Source organism: Phaenicophaeus curvirostris, chromosome 12, assembly GCF_032191515.1.
Source record: "Phaenicophaeus curvirostris isolate KB17595 chromosome 12, BPBGC_Pcur_1.0, whole genome shotgun sequence".
NCBI classification, from domain to species: Eukaryota; Metazoa; Chordata; class Aves; order Cuculiformes; family Cuculidae; genus Phaenicophaeus; species Phaenicophaeus curvirostris.
This window is the reverse complement of record NC_091403.1, coordinates 10,572,027-10,597,504: the sequence shown is the minus strand read 5'-3', so window position 1 is coordinate 10,597,504 and position 25,478 is coordinate 10,572,027. Positions and strand designations below refer to the sequence as shown.

Sequence of the window (25,478 nt, the reverse complement as noted above, 5' to 3'; positions counted from 1 at the left end):
AGGGAAGGCACCCTGGTGGCTTCTGATGTCCCCTTAGCAGAGCACCGACGCGCACCCCAAATACGCAAAATAAGCCCAGGCTTCCCCTCTCTCCTTCACTGGCAAAGAAGGTTACAGGGTCTCCCTCTTTAACTGGGATGGTATTTTATGGTCTTGCCCTGTTTCTTACCCTTCTAGTCAATGAAAATAAATAAATAAACAAAAATAAAACCCCTGGACATTAATTTCATTTCTGGTATTTTTATTTAAAAAGAAGGTTTGCTAACAGCAATCAGTACCGTGGCCCAGGCCCCTCAATGCTGGCTTTAGCAGTCCCTGCGACTTTCTCCCCACTCTGTCCATCCTCCGTGCCGGGGACAAATCAGGGAATTATCCAGCTTTAACAACCACTCCTGAATCACGGGAAGCTCCTTGGGATTGCAGACTTCTTCCACCTTGCAGTTTTACTTTCTGTCTCCTACTATCTCAGGAAACCCCTACAGCTTAAGCTGAGGTTCACAGCCAGGTTTTGCTTTATGATGCAACTAAACTCAAGTAAAAATGATTTTTAAAAAGTGCCAGGTTTAAAAAAAGATACATAAAAGAAATAATTTTCTGGAGTTGGAAAGAAACATCATCCCTTTGGTGCCAGATTAGCTCACATTTATCCGCTATAATGTTTCGTATACCTTAATCTTAGGCATCTTCATCTGACACTAATTAGCAGGCTGGAGGCTCCTAAGGGTACAGTAGCTTCTATGGTCCAAAACATGAAAGTGAGCTCTTCCTTTTACCACTTGAAGCACTCAGCTTTTAAAGAGACAATGTCAAGAATTGCAGCCCCAAACTGTATGCTTTCTAACTTAAACACAGCAGCAGGATAAGGCATAAAGGTGATGATACCCTGCCATGAAAGCACTGCAGCGTGTGTCCCGAGGATGCTGTGTAGCACTACTTGCTCCCCCACAAATTAAACCCAAACTGCACTCAATGAACCTCGGACTCACCCACATTTTGGCACTGAGAGCTAATTAGGAGACGAATGGAGTAGGCTAAACAAGCAGAAAATTAAACAGGCTAATCAGACCAATCTAATTGCTTCCCTCAAAAACCCCAAACTTAGAAAAAAGCAAACGGGGTTATAAAAACTTCTTTATATTTTCATTTCTTTGACGTTCATCACTAGGCAAGCATCCCATCAAGATGCATCTGACATCCTATTTAGCCATTCAGAACGAGAGCTAATCGAAGCTTGAAAGAAAGGACAGAGCAGGACTTCAGGAACACAGCGCTGCCAGTGTATGCTGGTTCTTTGTGGAGAAAGTGAAAATAAATTACTTCGACTTGACAAAGTTCCTCAAAGTCCCGCAGTCTCTCTGCTTGGCTGGGTCTCACGCCTATAACCAATATTTCAGAGGTTATTTCTGGAGGGAGAGAGAAAGCAGGCTGCTTAGCAGGTAGCATTTGGGAATTCAAGAGCTAGATGTACTTATGGTTTTCACGAGCCCTGACAGATGTTGAGTGTCTTTGACTGTGGCACAGTAAGCCACTTAATACTAATAGTACCGGTTTGCAGCAGCAAACCTCCATCCTGCCACGTTCCAGCATCTTTGCTCCTTTCTAAATTGCTCCTTAGGAAAGGAAGAGAAAATACGGGCTCAGCATCTTCCTCACTGTCTGCCCGGCTCAGCTCTGATGCGCCAGTTCTCTGGAGACCCTCACATCTCCTCTCTGAGCAAATGTCACTAGGATCTGCTTAGCACAGCTCCCCACCACCTCCTGGAGACCAAGCTGCAGCCTAGGAGGCTACTCCCTCACCCCTCTTAAGGCTGCACTCGGCCTGGTTTCTCATGTTTCGGATGGATCTGTGTGCGACCCTGTCAGGCACTGGTCCCTGCTAGGCAGGAGACTGGTCCTGCTTGGTGCCACAGGCAGACCCTCAGCTGTGAAAGCCACCAACAAACCTTCCCTGCCCACCCCGCTCCCTGCCCCTGCCCCTCCCCGCCACGAGCACGGAGCCAAGAACATGCCTTGCTGCAGAGCGCCGGCATCCTTGGCCAAACAAACTAACTACCAACCTTGGAACAGTCACGACAAACGGCTTAACGTTTACCCATCACCTAACATACCCTCAAAAACCAAGGCCACCTTCACACCCTTTGGATGTAAGTCAAATGCTCTTCCGAGCCCAGCAAGCCCACAGCAAGGGGTCTTGCCAAGGCCAGTCATGTCAGATGCTCCCGCATCTCTCCTGCTCCTTCCTTGGTGAACACCAAACAGTTATAATACTCAGGTCAATATATATAGGTACCACGTATAGATATTTGTGTCGCTGTTCTGCGCATTAACAAAGACAACCAACCCCACCAGGTACCACTTGTCCTTTCTGCCCCTCCCCTTCTTCCCATGGCTGTGCAGGAACGTGGCCGGGGACCAGCCTACGTGGCCCCGTCGCACTCTCCCACTGTCAGCTTCAAGGCTCCCTGCTGGTGCAGCGTCTTTAAGGCTTTGAACTCCAATGGCATGGTGTGTGGGCTCGCCTGCGAGGTGTAGCCATACTTCAGGCTGTCGTAGTAGTGGTACTTGACTGGATTCTGGTTCTGGTCCAGAGGAAAGGGCCAGAAGCCGTAGAGATAGATCTGGTTGCAGAACCGAGTGGCTAAGGTGTACATGAGGAGGCCAGTGGTAGGTCGCTTGATGTGCACCTTGTTTGTTAACCAGTATCTGCAAAGGAAGAGTAAAGCACGTTATTCCCCATGCACAAGAAGCTTGTGTCTTGCACATTTTCTCTCTCCAGCGTTTGACTGAGATATATTGGTAATTCAAAGTGAGAGGTTTCTGACTAGCACAAGAGAGTTCCGTGCCAAGAAAAAGCGTCTCTAGGGATTGCTTCATGAATAAGCATCCTCCTGCTCTCTATCTGGCCGTTATATCACACTTGTTGCTATGGCATTGAAGCACCTCATGCCTTGGCAATCCTCTATGAAAAACAAATTGCTTGCAACGGTGGCCTCCACTACTTCACCCTACAATTATCTTCCAATCTACCTAGGAGATCAATACCATGGACCAAACCAGCCACATGTCAAGTAGACTCCAGCAACCTCTTGAAGCAGACACACTCTCACACACACACACAAGCTGATGATTTTCATTGATGAATGAAGAGTTTTACTCTGACACAGTAAACACAACAGGGCTGTAAAACCGTTTGTCTTGGAATAAAGGGTCACGAGGCTGAAAGGGCTAACATATGCTGCTATGTTCCCATTGCAATCAGTGATTGCTACTGTGATCCTGGAACAAAATAGATCACCGCACGCTGCAACATCAGTCCATGAGATACGCAACATGGCATATTGCAATATAAACTTTACAATATGTGCCTGCTGCTGAAAAATATGTTAGTTTTATGAGGGATGGCAAAAAGAACAGGGGAAGGAGACACTGTGTAGTGATGCATGAGCGGAAACAGTATCAGCAGTTGCATTTTGGGCTGCCAATAAAAGCTATTGTAGCCTCAACATCATGTAAGAAGATGCTTCCTGCACCCAGTGTTTATTGCACAGGCAACTTATTTGGTTTCCTCAGCAGAAAAACGGTCAGAAGAGCAAAATCAGAAAGCAAAAGGTTTGGGGAAGGTAGAAAATCTCTTCCCCACGAGCACTCCCTCCTCCCCCAGCACACCTGATGCTGGGGCTGCCCCATAGCAGGCAAGGATGGTGCAGGCAACACACCCCACTATGTCACAGCACGTTGAAGGCCACAGATTATTTTAACAGGTATTTCAAAGGGCTTGAGTTCAGGTGGGTGACTAGAAGCACAAGGATAAAAAGCATGAGGAAGAAGAGCAAAGCATATTGCATTTCCGTGCTCTCACCCAGAGGTCTGGGATCCTGAGCTGGGTCCTGCTGTCAGACATGGAGCCATGGGAAGTGTCTTGCTCCTCATATGAACTTTCTGCAAGGTTCCTGAGGGTCTGGTGCTCAGACAGCAGGAACCCTTGGGAGAGCTGAGCCTTAATCCTGCAAATTAGCTTTTCACAAAAGTCATTAAAATTTAGCAACCAAGGCACAAAATGTACTTGCTTGTTCTCAGCCAGATAAGAGAAAAATTGACTTTTCTGGTGAATCAAATTCTTGAAGTAGAGCCTCAGCATGTGCGGGGTTTTACTGGGGTCCAAGCACCTGTTGCTTTGGGAAAAGACAAGCACAATGTTTTGGGGAGGTCCTCCTTGCCCAACTTATCTCCTTGACATCCAGCACAAAAAAGGAGCTAGACATAGAGGGAAAATTGGTGAGGACTAGCATCTCAGAGGCACAGCATCAGCATTTTCTGGGCTTGCCTCGCCATATGGGTTGCATGATGGGGACACAGCAAAGCTCACTGCGGTGCCAAGGCAATCTTCTCCCACAGGTAGACATAAAACAGCCTCCTTGATGAGTCTACAGGTAAGCACATTAGACTCCTGGTGCATGGAGAGAAATGGGAGATTATCACAACCATTTAACACTGTGAATTAGGGTATCTTCATGCAGCAGGGAAACTACCTGTGAAGAACTATGAAGCCCCATTAACCATGTGGCTTTGGGCAAAGACAACTGTCTGGGTTTGTCCTGCAGCTGCTCTAGCCTTCAAATTCTGCTTTCATGAATTTACCAGCTGGAGCACAGAAAGATACTGGAGATCTTATACCTGCCCAGAACATTAACTTTTGGGTTCTTTGAGAGGCTGTAAAAACATTATGAACATACCACAACCTCAACAGCATGATTAAGTGAGTCCTGCACATGGGTACAGGACATTCATGCAACCACCAATGTTTTAAGCATATTAACAATGACAATAGTGACCTGGGTCAAACACAGAAGTACTCTACAGAAACATGCCATCCTCTGGAACAGGCTGCCCACGTTGAGTCACCATCCCTGCGGGTGTTTAAGAGATGGGTAGATGAGATGTTTGGGGATATGATTTCGTAGTGGACAGGTACAGTTGGAGCTGATGATCTCAAAGGTCTTTTCCAACCTCATGATTCTATGATCACAGCATGCACAAACAGCCTTACCAAGACCAACAGGCTTGCACAACTAGAACCTAAAAGCAGCCCCACTGAAACCAATCTGGTGTAGTCGCCTCAGCACATGCAGCTAATAAGGACTCACACAATAATATCAGGGTAAGGAACAATGAAAATTCAGTTTCTTATAATAAAAAAATAAAAACCTGGCTCTTTTATCTGTATTTCCCTCTTATTGCAGGTATGGCATTGCAAAAACATGAAGGATGACAAGCCTTGCTCCCAGAGCATCACAAATTCTTGCTGGTGGCTGTAGCTTTGGGAGGCAGTGATGGACTCCAGGCTGTCCCAGCTCACCCACACAGATGACATATATAACATAAAATGACCAAACCATATCACAGGCCATGCCATAGTGCTTGCAATTTGTTTCCTGGACAGTGACAGTGGGAAATCTTCCAGTGAGGTCTGGGGAATACTTTTTAACCACTGGTTCGTGATGGGAGTATGGGAGCTACGTAAGAAGATCTCCCTCTTATCTCTACCATCACTGACCACTGAAACAGTGACCACATTCCTGGTGCAGTTGAGAACGGCTGGGAATGGAAATAAAACCTAATTAATTCTATAAATCCAAATGAGGTTGTCTGGGTGCACATGGGATGCTGTATCAACAGCACACCTTTAATATGTGAGGTCCGGGATTTTAATTAGGAGGAAAGATAATCTTGAAGCAGGCAGTAATTATTTTTCAAATTGGCTACACCAATCAACATAACCATTAACTGCAACATTTTATGGAAAGAGACAGCAATTAAAAGAGAAGAGCAAAGAACAGTCCTGAAGCCCAATACCTCCCTTCTCTGAGCAATTCTCACAGCATGGACCTCCTTCAAAGACTGAAGCTGTGTCATTTCTGTAACTAAACCCTCAGGGGTGCAAGCAGCTATACAGATAGGCTGGTGCCTGAGCGGGATGCAGCTATGAACAGGAACTGTGATGCTGGCAGGCAAAAATTGTCCGAGACAGCTCTTGTTTCGGATCATGATAGTGACAGATGGAAAATGCTACCAGATCTTCAAGGACATGTTTTGTAAGTAGGCAGCCTAGACACAACCCCTAGCACCTAGTTGAACTAATACTTGATGGTAGCCAAGGACAGAGGTTTCAAGAACAGTAGCTAAGAGAGTATTTTCCTAGATGGTAGGTGGTTCTGGTTGCTCCTCAGCAATGACAATTTTTCAAGTTTTCAACAAACTCTAGAAGTCTCCTAATCAGGACTGCAGAGCAGTGCTGCCAGCTGCCTGACCACACGTGCATGCCTCCTGCAAGGGGACTGCACTGCAGCCACAGGGGAAGCAACCGCTGTATTTGGACCTTGAAGCTCAGTGGGAATCCTTCAGGAGACAAAATGCTCTGAAACTGCCCCTAGGAAGCCACAGCTTCCACCTGAGCCAAGGAAGGTGGCAGTCTCCACATCACACATCTAGAGCACACACCTCACCGTGCTGACAGTGCTCATCCTCCCCTGACATCACCAAATTCAGGGAGCAGAGCCTGAAATGCTGGGTGCAAAACTCCTCCCTGCAGGCAGTGTTTGAAGACCACTAGCAGCAAGGTTAAGGTCCTGCTCTGTATTTACCCATCACCCTCTGATGTGTTTGAGAAAACCCTAAAGTAATTTGTACACTCCAGGTAAGGGTTAACGTGCAGGATAAAATGAACAGAAAATCCATCGCCCTGATTAAATGAATAAAAAACTCGGGTCAATGAAGAAATCAAGTTTCAGCATTATCAGCTGCATTATTTAGTGATACAAATCAGAATAGCTGAAATAATGCAATTTCAGACCCTTTAAAAACAGCTTATTCATAAAAGTGTAATACAAACACAAGCTGTTGTGGAGGTGCTAGTCCTTGACTGTCAGAAGCATGTTATCAGTCTGCCACACACATCCTACTTCCATTAATACTCATGAAAAAAGAGCTACAGATAACGAGAGCGAGTGCCCCAACAGTGCTCCACACTCACATTGGTGCAGGCGAGAACAGGACCCGCTGCTGCTGGCAGCACACAGACATTTCCCAGCTGCTGGGTGGATGGAGATGAAGTGCTGGAGCCCAGAGAACAACCACTCTCCCCTATACAGCTTCTCCCAGCCCTTTTCTGTCCATGGACCAAGCCTCCGCTGTCACCTCCACTAAAATAGCCGAGAGCCATATACAGCGATGAGATCTGCGCTGGACAGATAGGAATAGGCAGGTCCTCATCCAAACTCATGCTGACATTGACTCCAAAATCTAAATCTGGAGTCACAGATGGGCTTTATTCCCAGATTTGGGCTGGGGAAAGCCCAAACAACAAATCAAGCCTCTATATCCAGATTAGATCGGTACCGTGTGGCTTAGGTCTGGTTTTGGTGACTTGGCACAATAAAATAAATGCTGAGTCACAGATAAACAATTCTCTTCCCCTCCAGATCTTGAGCTCTGTGATGTCCTTTCAAACACAAACGTTACTCAACACCTACAAGTTAAAGCATTGCCAAACAAGCAGAAGAAGATAAATGTAACTGGGAAGGGGATTATCCTATTGCTTTCCCCTCTTCTTTCTATATCCCTCCCCTTATTTTGAAAGACAAAAGACTAAGTCAGCTTCCTCATTAACTGAAACAGATCAAATGTCTTGAGTCCCAGTACAGACACACCACAGCTCAGGTACAATGTGCCTCAAGTGCAGAAGGGGAGAGAATAATTGCTCACACAAGGATTTCTTTGTGGGATATCCACTGATATGTGGCTTTCCGAGGTGTTTGTTCCCCATATCTGACCCTAGTCACACGCTTGTGAATGGTTATTTCCATCCCTACAGCCTCTGGCCATCTTCATTCTTCACCTGAGTGTAGGATCACTGTCCTTAACCTTCTGTGGGTCCAGAAAGAGAAGGCTTTAAGGCATGAGTCTTCAGGGACAGATATTCCAGAGGACCTCTTGTAAGTGTAAAGGACCATAAGGAAGGAAGCATGAAGCAGTTGGTTTAGAAACCCCACAACTGGGTGACACTGGCAAATCAACAGCAGAACTGATCTCGTGACAGAGAGTGAGAAAACACAAGCTGAGAGTGCTGTGAGAAGGAAAAGCTGCAGCTTAGGTTTGATGTATTAGAGAAAAGAGAATCCTGTGGAGGGATGCAAAAGAACAAGGTGACGCGATCAAATCAACAGGTAAGGAGAAAAACCTACACATGTGTGTCCTGCATGGTTACAAGCAAAGCAAGGCTGTGGGAAAGGATGTGGCATAATCAGGATGCCAGGTGAAGAGAGACTAGAGGAGGGTTTCCACCAAGGCTCACAGATGGGAAGCAGCATCTGAGCAGCACTGCCCTGAAAAACCAGCAAAGGCTTTGGTGTTGTTTGGGTGTGAGGACTCAGAAAGACATTAGAGGCAAAGATGAATCCACCTTATTCCCCACCAGGCTGCACTTCTGATGATACGCACCAGAGCTGCACTATGCAGGCTATGGATCCTGAACAAGGCGCTCACTGTCATGGCTATTTGGATGTTAAACCTAATGGGAGACCCAGTCAAGAAGCTGGAAGATTTATTGATTTTTTAAATTTTTTTTTTCTTTCAGGAAGCTCTTAACAAAATCTTACAGTATTAGAATTGGTTACTGCCAAGAGACCCTCATGATGAACACAGTGAAAAATGCTAGACTAGATTATACAAGACAAACTGAAACACATCCATGAATTCTCCACAAGGAGTGAGAGTCAAACCTCCAGACACAATTATTTTCCCCTGCTTCCTGCATTTCATGTTATTTCTCTGACAAAAGCTGATTGGCAGTAGGGATTACAAGGCTTTTTGGAGGCACTAGCGGATGACTTATAAGGGGTTTGCTTGCTTCCTAGCCAGCAGACAAGCACTGCACTCGCCAGATGAATTGCTTGGGAGGCATTTTATAGAAGTGCTCTGAAGTGAGTCACACACCCTCAGAACGCATGGCACCATCCCTGTTCCCACACGCTGGCCCCTTGCCACAGCACAGCTTTCCTCCTCAGCCTAAGGTAGAGACTTGGCATCCTTCTGAGCATCTCCATCGAAATTCTCATGGCTCTGTCCCCTCCTGGCATGAAGACGGTGAGTTCAAAAGTGTAAGACCTACCATCTTATTGCACAGATTATCCAGAATCATCAACATAGAATGCTATCAGCAAACATTTAAGGCATCTTCACAGATAGGAAGGTGATGTCTCAAATGATACCGTGAAAGACAACAAAACTAAATACATTTTACTTATCTCGGCAACACACAATCTACAAGTGCCCCAAATGCACTGAAAATTTTAGGGAAAAATGCTCAATTGCCACTGAAATGCATTCTAGTCTGGGGGAAAACAGAGCAGGACAATAAATACTGTGGTTCAAGGAGGAGCCAAGAACTCTGAAATGTATTTTGCTGATAGTGAAGGAAAGAGAAAAAGCAAAAGTTTTGTAGCTGAATTGAAGTTGGCTGAGACGTTAGCCTTTGTAGAAAGTGCTATTCCTTGGAAAGAAAAAAACATGTAAGAGTGTCTTAGCTGAAAGACTTGCCCCATTTCTTTGTGATTTCTAAACCAATTTAGGATAAAATATGAAAAGTAGCTTTATCCAGCAAAAGATAAGATGGGACATCTCTGCAACTGCGGCCCACTGCAGAACAGAGGGATGTTCTGTGGGCCTTTGTGGATTATCAATTCTCTGTTGCATGCTACAAACCACAAAATGTATTAATTTTGCAGATCTCAGATCTGTCAAAGGGAAGTTTAATGCTATGAACCAGCATGTTCCACAGAGAGAGCTGGAGAGAGGGGAAGTTGTTGGAGACCATATCCCTGCAGCAGGAAGGAGCTCATACATAAAAATATAGAAATAAGGCAGTATCACAGAAGATGAATAAGTAAAATCCTAGTGATTCTGGTCAGTTTGACCTAAGGAAAGACTCCTCCTTCATCCCAAACGACAATATATCAATTACCCTGAGCAGATGGTCAAGACAACCCTACAGGTACCCAAGAGACTTCCTATACAGCACCAAGAGCATCAGCAGACACCCCTTCCCCTCAGCCGTGGTCAGTTCGTTCAATACTGCCTGAATCGCCCTTAAATCTATTCATGTCCAAACCTGAGGAGGCTGCACAGAGGAAAGGGCTAACAACAATTCTTAGCTTTCCCCCAGAACAGCACAGTCCTTTGCCCCCCAGCTCTAGGAAGTCCCTCTGCATGGCTCCTTGGCCAGGCCATAGCATACTGGGTAGGCATTGAAGTGCTCCCGTTAATGCTGGCTTTCCAAGGGGGCTGTAGTTTTAATTATACGAATAGTTAATTAGTAGGCAACCTTGTTTTCCTGCTGATAAGTGTGAAAGCAGGAGGGCAGGTCAGGCAGCAGCTCCCTTGGCTTAGAGGGCAACCCCTGACGAGGATTAGCATTGGCTTCTACAGTTATTATTGAATTAGTGCTGCCTCAGTGCAGCCATGACCCACCTTTCCCTATTGCCCCACAGCACAGTGACTGGCCCGAAGGACAGGATTGACGTCTCAGCTGTAGCTCAGACCGGGTACTTAGAGCCTTTCATCAGCATCAGCCAGTGTCTGACCACGTGCCATCCCCAGCACCCACCATCAGCTGCTGCACCTGCTTGCTGGTCTGACTGGTTGCATCACTCTGAGCCCCAGTATGTTTTAAGAAGCTCAAACCCACGTTTGGGGCTCCAACACTGCTCTGTGGGAGACATATAGGGACAACCAGAGTGCCAGCCAACCTGGCTGGACCACAGGGCTGCAGCACAGGAGGACCAGGGAGGTGCTGAGAGCTAGAAGATAATCTCAGCAGCAGAGCTTATCAAGGCATCCTCCTCTTCTCCTGAGGGAAAGTGATGCCCAGCCCTTGCCAATCCCTCTGCAAAGCTTCCTACAGGAAGTTTCTGGCACCAGGAATGGTTGCCAGCACAGGATTAGCAGCCTGTTGATTTAAAGAGCTTATTACAGGAGCTTAATTCTATTTTGACAGATGAAAGTAAGTCAATTACTGCTAGAAATAGCTCAGAATTTGGGTTGTGGCTTCCCCCTTTCCCCTCCCTGCAACTTCTGTAAGTTGTAGTATTGCTTCCTTCCCTTTCTTTACCTCACAGGCAGCTTTTACTGTAATATGCCTCCATGGCACTGGGAAGCCTCAAACACAGGCACTTGGGGCAGATAAGGTTCTTCTTGCTTGTTATTGCTGCCTGCAATGCATTGCAGCACCAGAGCCTCCATTGCTTCCAGCCTGCCTGGACTGACTGCAGAGCTGTCCCTCACACTCCTCTCCCTGGAGCTCCTGCTCAGGCTTCTTCTTGCAGGAAATGACCCCAAAATCTGCTTTGTGCCCACTCCCTGCACTGGGATGCAACCTAAGCTGGGACAAAGCAATGCCCAGCATGGATAAACTGACCAGAAAAGCTCAGGCTCAGAGGCGTTCAGGGGAAGAAGTGCTCAAAGCGATCAGGAAACATTAATGCTGAGGCTTAGAAGTGGAAGCACCAGTTACCCAAGTGAATTCACAACCTGTGAGATCAACAGGGTGTAGTCAAGATCAGAAGACAGCTACTGCCATCTCCAGCATAAGCTATGGCCTGCTTAGACTCTCTAAATGCCTACTGAATCATGACTCTCCCCAGAAAAATAAAGCAAGAAACCAAGAGCTTACCCCATTCCCAAGCCATTTACACGGAAGTCTCACCCCTACGGCACTCTTATGAACTCCCCATCCCCATCATACCTGAGTCTCATACACACATGAAGTTGCAATGAGAGAGCAGAAAAATCTCTTATTTCCCTCCCAATACATATTCTTTCACTACCACCTTGCTCTATTTAACTGACTAGCAAGATTAGATCATGTCAGTCCCCTTGCCCTGGCTGGTCATTTCTGATGAGCAGTGTAATTGGCACCATTACAGGAGCACACAGGCTACTCATGAACAGCTTTGGTCCTCTGCTACTGCCAAGCCCATCCAGGCTGCCACAACCTCCCTGATCTGAGGAGCTTTGCAACACTTGCATGTGTCACTCAAGCACAAGACAAGCAAGCTCAGTGAACCAGCATGCACACATTTCTCCAAGGAAGCCCTAACTGTAGCTTGGAGAGTTACCACAGCGACATCCAGGCTTATAGTTAGTAAAACACTGGAAGACTTAGGTTTCCTCTATTGCATGGCTAAAAGACCTCACACTCAATAAAGCAGAGCGGGGAAATCCTGCTTGTGAGGTTGGTCCCCAGTTCTCTTCGAGGGACCAGCCTCTGCCCATGGAGTCCTCCTCAAGGTCTGCAGAGAGAAACAGCTTGCACTGTTCGCCTCCAGCACAGACCCATCGATCGCTCTTCAGGAAGTCCACAAAATACTGCTCTACACACACCAGAAATGCTCTCACCCTCGGACAGCATGCAGCAGGCGCAGTGAGGGGTAGGCAGTCCTGACGTTGATGTGGTGCTTCAGGATAAGCTCATTCACCCACTCCACACGCTCCTTGCCTCCCTTGGCCATGAATGCTGGGATCCAGAGAATGCTGCCATTGAGGCTGTGGAGACGTTGCAGCAGCTTCTCCCTCCAAGTCTCATTCACCAGGTCCTCAAAGGCTCGTTGGATGACTGAGGGGTTCATAGTCACCAGGTCTGTCTTCATGCCCACATCTTGTGAGTACTCTTGGACAGGGGCCAGATTGCACCTGTAAAGGGAAACACGGAACAGCCTTTTACAATGGACATGAGAGAGGGCAATGACAAATTCTGATGCCAAAACCCAGGGCCAGTGACAGACATACCCATTTTCCCTCACTTTTGGGAAGAGAAGGAAGGAGAATGTGTGTCTGCAACAGAGAGGCTCTGACCTGGTAACGATGAGCCATCCTAATATCAGGTCATCATTCCTCAACATGCTGGCACGTGTACACATATTCCTCCAGGGTGATGCTAATAACAGGCATAACTTTGGTGTCTGGTGGGTGGGTTTGTATGAATCGCTATCTCTTCTGGTGTGGTTCAAAAATAACATGTAGCAACAAACCTCCTCTCTTTGCTGCCATGGCAGATTTGAAATGAAACAGACTTTCCCACGCAAGGAAAGTGCTCACCTCTTAACTCTAGTCCTGCTGGGGTAATCTTATCCCAAGTCTCTTTTCTCCTCTTGGCGAGCCTCTGCTAACAGCAGACCTGGTGGCACCAGCAGCTATAAAGACACCAGTAGGAGGTGGATGCCAAGACATGGTTTCCACAGGGTTTGGTTGTCTGGAGGCTGTGACTTTCAAAAAAATATCTTTCTGTAGTATTAATCGGTGCCTCTCAGGCTGTGCAAGCGGATACGAGCACACGTGCTCCCCCGGGAGCTCCCATGCCATAAGCATCCAGAGATGAGGGCTGAGAGGCTGCAGGATAAACTGCCAACAAACCACCCTCATTATATGGTGATTTCCTACAGCTCCTCACAGGGGGATCTGCAGCCATTAAGCCTGCATGGCTGTGCCATGCATGTGGCGCTGCGTTAATGCTACTGGGGACCAGATGATGGGGAGGATGCAGAGATGCTCCCCCAGCATGGTGAAAACCAGAGGGTAACCGTGTGTTTGCACACTGTGTGCTCTCCTGCAGTGTCTATAGAAGTTACAGTATTTAACAAGCAGGAATTGTATCTTAACCATCTGCCTTGATAATTAGCCATTACTACCATTTTCTCCAATTTACAGATGGGGAAACTAAAGGAATGGTGTGAAGAAAATCCAGCTACTGGCACAGGAGGCCCTTCTGATGTACTCATTGCAGGAATAAAATTGCTGAAAATAAACACTGGATCTGAAGATCAAAGCTCTATCCTGGACACAGAGCCCATCACTGGTCACTGCCAACCCCGCTGAGAAGGCTGCCAGGATGTAGGAAACTTTCCTCGGGAAGATGCAGGTTCAAGTGGTGGCTCAGATATCCTGCAGTGTCCATGCCAGACCTCCGCTAATATACGTAGCTTGGGAGAAGTCACTCAAAATCCTAATCCTTACACCAAGAAAAGCTCTTCTCCTGAAACTTTGCTGCCTCACATGAAAGCCCCTCCTTAAACTTTGCCGGAACAGCAATAAGTACTTTTACGCTTTGCTCACTCTGGTTACACTTCAGGACACAAACAACAATGCCCCGTCCCCCATGGACAGGACAGAGCTGCTTGCAGCCAGGCAGCCTGGAGCTGCCAGGTTTGCAAAGGGGGCAGGGGTGACATTATCCTCATTCCCATGTCATGCTGGGACTGCCTCTGTGAGCTGCTGATGGATTGGGCTGTCTTCATAATAGACCCGCCAGAAAGCAAATGTCTGCACATACATAAATCATCAGCAGACTCCTACAACCCCTCAGCTAACAGACGTACACGGGTGATGGGGATGGGAGGGCAGGTGTGCTCCTCCTCTCCATTTCAAGCATGTTCTGTAGCAAGTTCAGTGTGTGTCCCAGCAGGGGTCAGGATCTGCAACCACAGGTCCATAGGACAGTGCACCTGCAGGGACATCAATGCTGGGGATGGAATGGCCATAGTGGAGCATTACTAAAGATGTGCACAAGTGTGGTTCACCTAGTGCCTGAGGGCAGAATGATTTGGTGTATAATCGTGCTTGTGCCCATGGGAGAGTCCAAAATAAAGTTTATTTGCAAGAGGGAAAGTATGCGAAGAAAGAAAGGAGGGAATGCTTGGGACTGGAGGTGCTGGGGTGTAATGGTACGCTATGAAAACACATGGAGTGTATTTGCAAGGACACTGGGAGAGTACTTGGTGGTAAGGAGAAGACCTTCCAGCAGCATGTTCAAATTGGTGAACTCTAAACATGCACACAGGGTTGCAAGGTTGTGCTGCACCATGCAGATCTGGACTCCAGCCCCTTTCCGCCTTCATGAACCCCCCAAAAGCTCTCCATCCCCATTGTGTAGCAGGGAGTGGGCCCCTACCTTATCACAAAGCTATGTGCGTCAATCTCAGGGCCACAACCACTGCTGAGCAGGACCCCCGAGTTGCCCACGATGGCACAGGTAGGGAATTGTTTGCCCTTGAGGGGTGAGGTGCGAGGCAGCAGCTCGTACAGGTTCTGTGAGACGTTCATTGTGCTGTCCCTGTCAAAGACATAGTGGATGATGTCCCCTGGCTTCAGTGTCCCTTTCAGCACTGAAATGTCCTTCTCCGCATCCAAGAACTTCAATATCTGTTTCCTAAGTAGAGGAAAGAAAACAGCCCCATCAGGTGAGGTACAGAGATAACCTGGGTCATACATAAGTTGAACTCTTGCCTCCTAGCTACCCTCTTTCTCTGCCTAGTACATCTAATGGAAGCTCTCTGGCAACAGCTTACAAGCAGGTATCTTCATCCTAATGCCCACTCTTTCTCCACCCATCCCTTCCCAGGACAGGCTCACACGGTCAGCCTGCCATTAGTGGGGGGGTCCCTGCATTTGCCTTGGGTAGAGGGTCTTCTTTCCGCCTCCACAGTCCACTGCCAACACACGCTAATTCCACTTGGCCTGGAAAATGGGGGCTCAAGTGCTCCTTGTTTTGTTGTCACAAGGCCAGCTGGTTCAGCTGGGAATTCATTTCCAAGCGATCGCTTACAGATATGAAGCCTAGCTCAGCAGGAGATAAGCCTTTTATTTCTTACTTGACTTCTTTAGATGATATACAGAGGCAATTTGCCAGCTTGCACTGGAGAGAACCAAATCTGTCTCTTGTCCTATAGGTAATTACCAGTACCTGATCTTCAAAGAGAGTGTCTGGTTGTGTCTCCATTTGGATGAGGCTGGTTTAATGTTGTGCTTAATGCTTTCATTACTTCTGTCAACAACAGCTGGAGACGAAGAGTCATTTATTACTACTTCAGCTCTAGAGAAAAGAAATACAGGGAGAGGGAAAGAGACAGGATCTGTTAGCATCCCAATGGCACTTCTAATCACTGTCTTAGGCTCTGGCTTCCGGAATTCAAACTTCATCAGAAAAGCAAAATTGTTATTAACTAAACAAGAACTGGAAGCCTGTTTGTATTCTGCTACACTCAAGCAGTCAGACACAAATCCTTAAATACCTGCTTGCTTATGTGAACACAGACTTACAGCCAGGCACTGCTCTACAGAAAACACAATCTTACACATCTAGCTGTTGAAATGCATGCAACAAAAACATAAGCAGGTTCTGCAAAGACAGGCTGGCAGATGCACGCTCACAGACAAGACACCTCAGTGCCCTGGGGAGCCCCCAGAATTCATAGAGACATTTCCTACAAGGGCAGCCAAGGTTGCCAATCTGCTGCCTTGTGGTCACACATGAGCACCCCAAACTGGAGGCAGCTCAGCTCCAGCAGCTGCTTAAAATCCTCGTCAGAGAAGTGCAACCCTTACTTAATCCAAATCAAAAATTAATTTAGCTGAGCTTCTGGGTGCTGCTTGTGAGATTGGGCTACAAGCATCCCATACCGAACAGGGGGAAGTTGGCTCTCTGATAACTTTTCTCCTTGTTAGAAGAGAGCATGAGGATTTCAGCATCCGTATCACCAGCTCCAGACCCAAAAATGAGCAAGGTGATGGGTGACAGCGAGGTGCTGTGGTTTGGAGATGGTCACTGGGAGACCCCAGCCTTTAACCCTTGCTCTAAGAAGTGCATCAGTACCAGCACTTCAGTACCATTTACATCAAATGGCATGAATTAAGGGAGCCTCTGACTATTTGATTCTAGCAGCCACTCTCCAAAGAGAATACCCAAGCATCTCATCAAGAAGCTGTGCATATGTCTGCAGCCCCGAAAAAACCTTCACACTTCAGAGCACTCTGAAAAATACACAGCCAAAGCACTCGCTATCAGCTATAGAGAATCTCCCCCTCCAGTGCAAAGGGCTTTTTCCAGTTGGGAAATAGTTTGTAAATAAGTACATTTATAAAAATGTGTAAACTCCAAAGAAGGAGAAGAATGAGAGATGGGGCAGAGCTGGTGGCCTAGGCTCATGGATAACATCCAATTCTTAGGAGCACATCTCCAGCCTAGGGAAGGGGCTCCTGAGGACACACTGTGGCTTGTACCGTGTAATGTTTCAGAAAGTCAAGGAAATGAGTTTGTAAATGCTGGCTACCAGTGTCCTTGTGTGTGTTTGTACAGCACCTCTCCAGAGGCTGCCAGTCAAGGCTATTGAATTTGTTTGCATATGGCAAAACTTTCTTACAAGGTGTGAAAATCATAAAGGGAACAGGGTAAAGAAATCTCGGGAATAACTACGATTTTTTTGGTTTTGTCCATTTACTATGCTTTGATCATGGGTGGTGATCATCTTAACAGAATGACATCACTCCTCCTTGTGTGGTGTCACTAAGCTTTGCTACTATGTCACCTGGTAATGCTGGGCTGACATGAAATTATTGTAAAAATAACACAGAGAGACAGTGAATGAAGCTGCAATGCCACGAAATGACTCTGCAATGGAACAATGTTACTGAAGTGCATTACGATAAAAACCGAATGAAGTTCTGATGTTAAAGACAGCGATCGCTCTTCTAATAGCACGTAGTAAAAGTACGAAAATGGCAACTCTATCATTGGCTTATTTTCACAATAAGTAACTCTCTCTTTCTCATTCTCTCAATCACCGCAACTTGCAGATCCTTGGTTATTTGCAAATGATTATTGCACTGAGCTGGGGGAAGAAGGGGGAGAAACGATTAAGAAAATGCAAAGCAGAAGTGAAAAGAAACAGATACATTTGCTAAATAAGAACAGCACTATCCAGTGAAGAGGAGAAGCAGATTAATAGCTGCCTTACAGCAAAAACAAATGAACACAAAATCTAATTTACAAACCTATTAGATTTGCTATGTAAGCTGTTCACAGCTGATCTGATTGTACCTCTGCCTCCAGAACTCCTGCAAGACAAAGGAAATGCATTATTTATAAACCCAGCTCCTCTTTGCCAAGCATTGTTCAACAGTCAAAAGATCCTGCTCTGAAGGGCTCTGAATGGAGACACTGCTGCACCATCCAACATCTCACCCTGTCTAGAAGGGAGATGTCCTGATGCTTGTGAAGGGTTTTTCACATCCATCGTCACTGCTGCCCTACTGTGACTGTAAAACCATTCTGGCAAAAAAACCTCCTAACGAATACCCGCACAATCTAACCAGCCATCAAAGACATCTGGTCTCTGTCGTCAAAGCAGCATGCAGCCTACAGGTTGCATTAAATACATCTCTACATTTTTTTACAAGTCGGGAGTTAGCGGTGCATAGAGGTCTCCTCTATCTCCAGGCTGCCAAGGGACTTCCCCTGTCCTTCTCATGTGGGGACTGAGCTGGATGATCTGGACAGGATTCCCATCACTGTCTTCATCTTGGGCTTTCAGTTAAGAGCACCTAACATGTCCATTTTGTCCAGACCAAGCCACCAGCCTCCTGGGTGACTTGTGGAGAGCTCAGCCTCACAGTGTGACTTCTCCTGGCTTCCAGGGCCCCATTCCAGCCCTCTCTGATCCCATGAGTGCCCTGAAGCCCCTTGTCTCCACTACTGTGGCAAGCTGGCTGAAAATACGAGGCCAACTCACCGCGGTGATTCGCATGTGGGAGCCGAGACCCCAAATGCCTGTCCCTCCCATGGCCTGATACCTCTGCACAAGGACAGGTGCCAGACCTCCCTGAGCAATACCTGTGGGAATGGGCAGCCAAAGTTTCCAGCACCAGACACTAGACTGGTGCTATAACCAAGAACAGGTGGGTCCAAGCTCTTTCAGAAACCAATGCCACTCATGATCTATCAGTGTTCTGTTAAAAATCATTACATACAAATATTGGTCTGCATCTAGTTTACTGCAGAGCCCCTTCTTGCTCCAGACTGCTCTTTTCAAAGGAATCATAAAGAACAAGTGGCACATTTTCTGTGATGCTCAGTGGGAGTTAAGCTCTGAGTTAGACACATTCTAACTGCCACGTGACCACTGTTCTGTTTTATTGTTTCCCTTGCACAGATATCCACATGAACAAGTTCATAAAGAAAACCAAATTCTCTTCCAGCAGAAATATTGTTACCTGGAAATACATAACTTAATGAAAATGTATCTCAGGAGCACGTATTTCTACCAGTCCTGAAAAAAATCCCAGCTGTCTTAGACATAAATGGAAAAGAAATAGAGTGTGTGGATGTTTGGTGCCATCCAAAAACATTTTCAGACTTGCTGGATGCGATGTAAATTCCTTAGCTGGGCCGAGCACTGACAGCCCTCAGCACCACATAACATCAAACCCTTGGAAAAGCAGTGACAGTTCCTTTCCTCCCTCCTGCTGGAGATCATCTCTGGTCAAAAGTCAGAGCGATTCCTGCTCCGACACTCTCCTCTTTCCTTTGACAAACCTGCGAGTCAGCGAGCTGTTTCATTTTTTGGTGCATCAAGGGAACAGCAGGACTAGCTTATTTCTAGAGCCTACTGGCATTTAACAAGCCTCCGCTTTAATGGGGTTCACCACAGGGTGTGGGAGCAGACTGGATTAGTGTGCAAACCATGCATCCTTTCAGAGACATCTCCTCTGAAGGAGCTTTCCAAATGGGATTCACACTCCTTCACACTTGCTGTAAGACAGATAGGGACTGGATTAAAGGCTTAGAAAAAGAAATGCTGCTCCCTGAATACGTGCTGGTTCACAATCTTTGCAGGGAAAAAAAAAAAAAAGTCATAGAAATTAGGAGAAGACCTGTTAGCTTCTACCTCATCCATGTTTGCAGCCACGGCAGGACTGATCTGAAGCATCACAATGTATTATTCAAATGCATTTATCCAGTCTAGCTTTACATGCCCCCAGTGACAGGTCTCTGCATGTCTCTTCCTGAAATTAAGGCAGAAATCAGGGCTGGAGATATTGGACATGAGGAAGACAAGTTCAGAGCACATCTCCCAGCTTGCTGTGTGCAGAGGTGGTGGGGAAGGAGGTAGGCTGCCCAGATCCGCCACTGAGCAGCCCCTCAAGGATTGTTTCAGGGGTTAGTCTTTGCACACACACCCCCCCAAACCCACACTGTGAAAAGCAAGTTTTCAAAACATTGTAATGCAAACAGAGCAAGAAAGATTCTGCTGTCATATATGAGCATGGAGGAGGTCGCTCATCAGTGGAGGAAAGCAGGGCTCTGCTAGCCATCTTTTCATGACTTACTCCCTGGCCACAACCCCTGCTGCAGGCCAGCATGCAGCCCAGCAGCATCCAGGATGCTCTTCGTGGACACCTGAGATGCTGGCAAAGACATTGCTCTCTCTACTAGGCTTGGTTTCTCTCTTCAAACCATGAATATTGCCTGAAGCTGGTACATGATACTCACCTGAATTTCTCTGCCTGTTTAATGTATCCTAAAATGCTCCTGTGACATCAAAACCAGCAGCCTTTTGGCCCTTTGTGTCCTACACTGTTAGCTTGTGGGCACCCTCCCTTTGTACAGCCAAAGACAACATGTGCTGTGAATACAATACCATGGGAAGTATTTCCCTGCCCAGCCATCCAGCCAGTCGGTACCACCCAGACAAACCAGCTGCTCAAAACACCAAACATGGTATTTTCCAATGTCTGCAATACTTCATTACCAACACAGGCAAGCCAATATCACTGTATTGCTTCCCTTCCCCAACCCGGGAAGAAGAAAACATTAAGAAATTGGAGGTACTAATTAAGAGGCACATGTTACAAAAAAACCAGTCAGGCCATTTGATTATACCTTGCTGACCTGGAGTTTCAAATCTCTTGGCTTCAAAAGGCAAAGACCAACCTCGATTAAAACTGCACAGATAGGCATTGATTTTGAAAAGCTTTCTAGTGCTACACCGTGTTTAAATTGAATTGCTTTATTAATCTAGTTGTTATCAGTTTGATTGTATAGCCAGGTCCACAAAGTACCAACCTGCTTTCTAATCCAATTATTTACAAAACACACTTATTCTACTTCTGTTGGGATGCTTTCCAGTGATAAGTCACATCTATATGTGGTCACATCTATATGTGATCCATATGTGCTAATGCCATATTACTGGCTAATGCCACCCTTTCTCATTTTTGCTTTGAGATTTTCAAGCTGAATTTCCAAATCTGAGATATTATATAGGTCAAAACATTCTGTGCTCAGATGTAAAGTGACACATTCATATATCAGAGGATAAGAAAGAAAAGCTGTCTTCTGGTTCAGGCCCATATTTTCTTCGATGAATAATTTCTGACAAATCAGGTATGCAGAGACTTTTCTATTCACAGGCCATGAATGGGCTATTTAGGGGTTTTGCTTCCCTTTTCATCGTTTCCCACTTCCTAAATGATTCTCTTAATTGTTGCTAGGTACAGTTCAGTCTTGCTTCGAGCAATTTTGATACGTGAAATCAAAGCTGCTTTGACTGAACAAGTAGGTCACACAGCCTCTTTGGGTGAGCGGATCTCTAAGAGCAGGCTTTATGCATCCACGTTCTCAGGCTTACAGATTCAAAAATGTGTTTTCCATGGATATTTTACAATACCCACCTTCAAGTCACACTTCCCCCCAGCATCTGTGACAGACAATACAAATGGGAAGTGGGTATGAGAAGTATGAACTACCCAGAAATTTCAGCCACCTATTTAGGCACATTTGCAGAACCCATTCCTGGTGGAACAAAACTTCTGTGTCTTCCTGACCTTGGGCAACCCAAGGCCTCCTCTTTGCCCTCCTCCTCATAAAAGACAGGTAATAACATCTCCATAACCCCTAGAGGAACTGCTAAACAGAATTTATTCATCAGAATTTCTCAGAAAGAGAGTTCAGAAAGCCACAGTCTTTATAGGAGGAGTTCAAATGATTACACTTATCAACTACGTTTTCACAACTTGCTTTTGTCTTAGGCACATTTTACAACCCTTGTTTTACATCTGGGAAGTGTGTGTTCAGTGGCTTGGCCCTAACACCAAAAATGACAGTCCTACAAGCCAGGACAGGAGAAGACACTATGGGCTTACAGCAGACCTGTTCTCCCAGAAATGCTGCTTTTCACTCACCAACAATGAGTACAGCTCTTGCTGGCTGAAAGGGTAGGACGTATCACCCAGAGGACCACAGGAATTGATCTGAAAAGGTCTCACTGGCCTGAAATGCAGATGCAGCCATTGGTCTCCTGAAATGGCTGCAGGCTATACCCATAAGACAGTCTATATCAATTAAAAAAATATATATCATAGCTATATTTACCTTGCTTTTTAAGGGTTGCTCTGATGTTATTGTCAAGAGTGGAATTTCTGTTTTCTGTCTGAAGAGCAAACAAGTGTGATGCCAAGCCTGGTCAGGGACCATCCTCCCGAAATCACTGCCCCCCCAACAGATGGGGTCTCTGTGAGGCAGCTGGACGGGGAGGGGATGCCAAGCAGGATGCTCACAGACCATCAGTAGGATGCTGCTTTGTGGCCAGATGGATTCAGTCACTGTAACTAAGAGTTTTGGGGAAAGGGAGAAGCTGCTCAGCTACTGAAGATGAAATACAAACAGATAGATCACCCTCCTCCTCCCAAACCTGATAGACTTGCTCTTGCTGATGCTCGCAGTGATATATAATCCTGTGTGCGTTCATGGGCGTAAGCCAGACCTTGCAACACCGGGGACACACTGGTACCTGCACACCACCTCATTAGAGATGGGCTTGGATGCACCAACCGCTCTATTAAACAAGTGAATACATTTTGCTGACTAAGAACAGTGTAGTCATTAACTCCAGGTCTTTGGGGGGAATTGCCACTTTTCCAAGTTATCCATGGAAGTGAAATAATTGGCTTCCAAGTGTCAACCTGTCTAGTCTGTCCCACAGGGTGGAGGAGTAAAGGTGTCCCAGGAGCCCAAACTGAGCAGGAACCAAACCTAGAGGCTGGAAACTGGGATTACCCAGGAATCGTATCGTGGCTTTCCATCCGCACATCAGGGTCTCACTAGAAAGATGGAAGAAGTTCACATTCATTCGCAAGTCTGCTCGTGGGCTTCTCACTAGACGCTCAAGTTATTTCTGCAGGGTTTAGGTCAAAGCCACCCAAATCCATAAAATGTTCTGCTGTCACAGAATAGACAACATTTGGAGAGGAAAGGTTTCACTGCTGGCAAGTGCCACAAGTAAAACAACTTGCAAATTACAATCATAGAATCATTAAGGTTGGAAAAAATCTCTAAGATCATCCAGCCCAACCATCATCCCTACACCACCATGCCTACTAAACCATGTCACAAAGCACCATGTCCACACATTTTCTGAACACCTCCAGGAAAGGAGACTTTACCACTTCCCTAAGCATCATTTCCCAACGCTTGATCACTCTTTTTGATAAAGAAATTTTTTCTATATCCAATCTAAACCTTCTCCAGTGCAGCCTGAGTTCATTTCCTCTCATCCTATCAGTTGTTACTTGGAGAAGAGACCAGCACCTACCTTGCTACAATCTCCTTTTAGGCAGTTGTAGAGAGCAATTAGGTCTCCCCTTAGCCTCTTTTTCTGTAGACTAAACAGCCCCCATTCCCTCAGCTGCTCCTCATAACACTTGTGCTCCAGATCCTTCACCACCTCTGTTGCCTTTCTCTGTACATGCTCCAACACCTCAATGTCTTTCTTGAAGCGAGAGGTCCAAAACTGAACACAGAATTCAAGGTACAGCCTCACCAGCACAGAGTATATGGGCATGACCACTTCCCTACTTCTGCTGGCCACACCATTTTTGATATAAGCCAGGATGCTATTGGCCTTCTTGTCCACCTGGACACATTCTTGGCTCATGTTCAGCCAGCTGTTGACAAGCAACCCCTTTCCCATCAGGCAGCTTTACAGCCACGCTTCCCCAGTTAGAAACAAAAGCCAAAGTCAGGCGAGAAATGTTGGGAACAGAGATACATTTTTGACCCTGGAGATGGTGTTCTTGAACACAACTTTATACATTTCCTCTAAGACTGGTCTTTGCCATCCAGAAACACAGCTTTTGGAGGCTCGTTTCTCATCTCACCTCCCTGTATCACATTTCATAACACACCAAGAGGAGCCAGGACATCTGACACCTGCAGATCATTCCCTGAGATATTTCACCAATCACTTCTAAGGCTTTCATCATAGGGTGTGGAGCAGATTGCGAATAAGAGAAGTGGTGGCCATTGGGTAGGCCTGTGTACCTGCACTTGCCTGGTGAGCAAGGTTGTCTCTGTAGGGATTAATTTGGAAGATATTTCTAAAGCATTTGTCTGCTAGTATGAAAGATCCTGCAATACATCTTGATGAGACGTTTGAAATCACACTTCGATGTGTTTAAAATCTCACTTGTTCGTATTGTCACAGCTTGGCAGCCTGAGTGTCAAAAACTTCCTAAATATCAGGTCCTATTTTTACTGCTCCAAGTGGCATTCTTTTTATCGAATCATACAATCACATTTGGGTGGATGCGCCCACATCATGGCTTTCAGGAAAAATCACCTCACCCTGCTGGGGTCCTGATGCAGCTCTGAGCCGTGGGGGTCAGTGCTTGTGCAGCCCGGCTGGCAGCACAGCATCATCCAGCAAGCCAAGGAGACTCGGTGTAAAAGCACCAGCCAGCAGCCTTGCTGTTGCTCATGATGCTTTCTATCACCCGCCATGGATGGGGAAAGGCAGATCTGTCAGTTTCATACAAACCAGCTTTGCCAATTTGCTCGGTTCTTCCCATGCCCCAATCCCACCTCCTCCATGTCACCCATCCCACAGGATCCTTCCCAGGCACCACAACAAGATGGGAAGGTCAGAGACACTTAGCATCCCAACCTCTCAGGCGGTAACAGTGGCTCAACATCAGCTCCCACGTAAATGAGAGCAGGGGTTGGCCCCGAGATCTCTGCCTGGCTACAAATGACTGCAAGCATGAGCTGAGGACACAGGAATCAAGACACATGAGTCTGCAAAACAGACATACCTATTGCTTAATAGGGAATAAGCCAATTAGGCTGAAATGCTTATGTGACAAAACTGGTGAAGAATCACTAGAAATGGCACAGGTCCAATGACCAAAGGACACAATGGAACAGGAGGGATGCCCGTGGCAGCCTGCTACTAGGACACTGCTTGGGTATTACTCTGCACTGGGGTAAACAGAGCACTGCAACCAAATTCCTGTCCCTGCCTTGAGCTATCGGGTCTGAAGGACCTACAAGAGATGGGAGAACGCTTGGAGCAGCCTGATGGTAACTGCGGCCCGTGAAGAAGCCCCAGTCTAGGACATCCTGGCTCTGCCCTCAAGCCAGCATGCTCTTTCCCTGAGACAGAAATGTCTCTCTTGTACCTGCAGTGTCAGGTCTCAAAACAACACACACATGCACCATAATATTAGCATGGCCTGACTCAATCACCCCAGAATGCTCGTTTTATCACTGTTCTAAAGACAAAATACTAATAAACTTGCAGGGCTCAAATGCCACACAC

The 25,478-nt window shown here is 46.4% G+C and overlaps 1 protein-coding gene across 1 annotated transcript in view; it reads right to left on the bottom strand.

Annotated features, from left to right (window-relative positions):
* Positions 1–224: 224 nt before the first annotated feature.
* ST8SIA2 (ST8 alpha-N-acetyl-neuraminide alpha-2,8-sialyltransferase 2) overlaps positions 225–25,478 on the bottom strand; it is a 33,364-nt gene continuing 8,110 nt past the window's right edge. The window contains exons 2-6 of the mRNA XM_069866502.1: positions 17,878–17,940; positions 15,791–15,919; positions 14,999–15,256; positions 12,451–12,744; positions 225–2,703 (exon numbers count right to left, since the gene is read on the bottom strand). Coding sequence (XP_069722603.1) covers positions 2,418–2,703; positions 12,451–12,744; positions 14,999–15,256; positions 15,791–15,919; positions 17,878–17,940 — 1,030 coding nt within the window. The 3' untranslated portion in view covers positions 225–2,417. The remainder of the gene's footprint in view (positions 2,704–12,450; positions 12,745–14,998; positions 15,257–15,790; positions 15,920–17,877; positions 17,941–25,478) is intronic.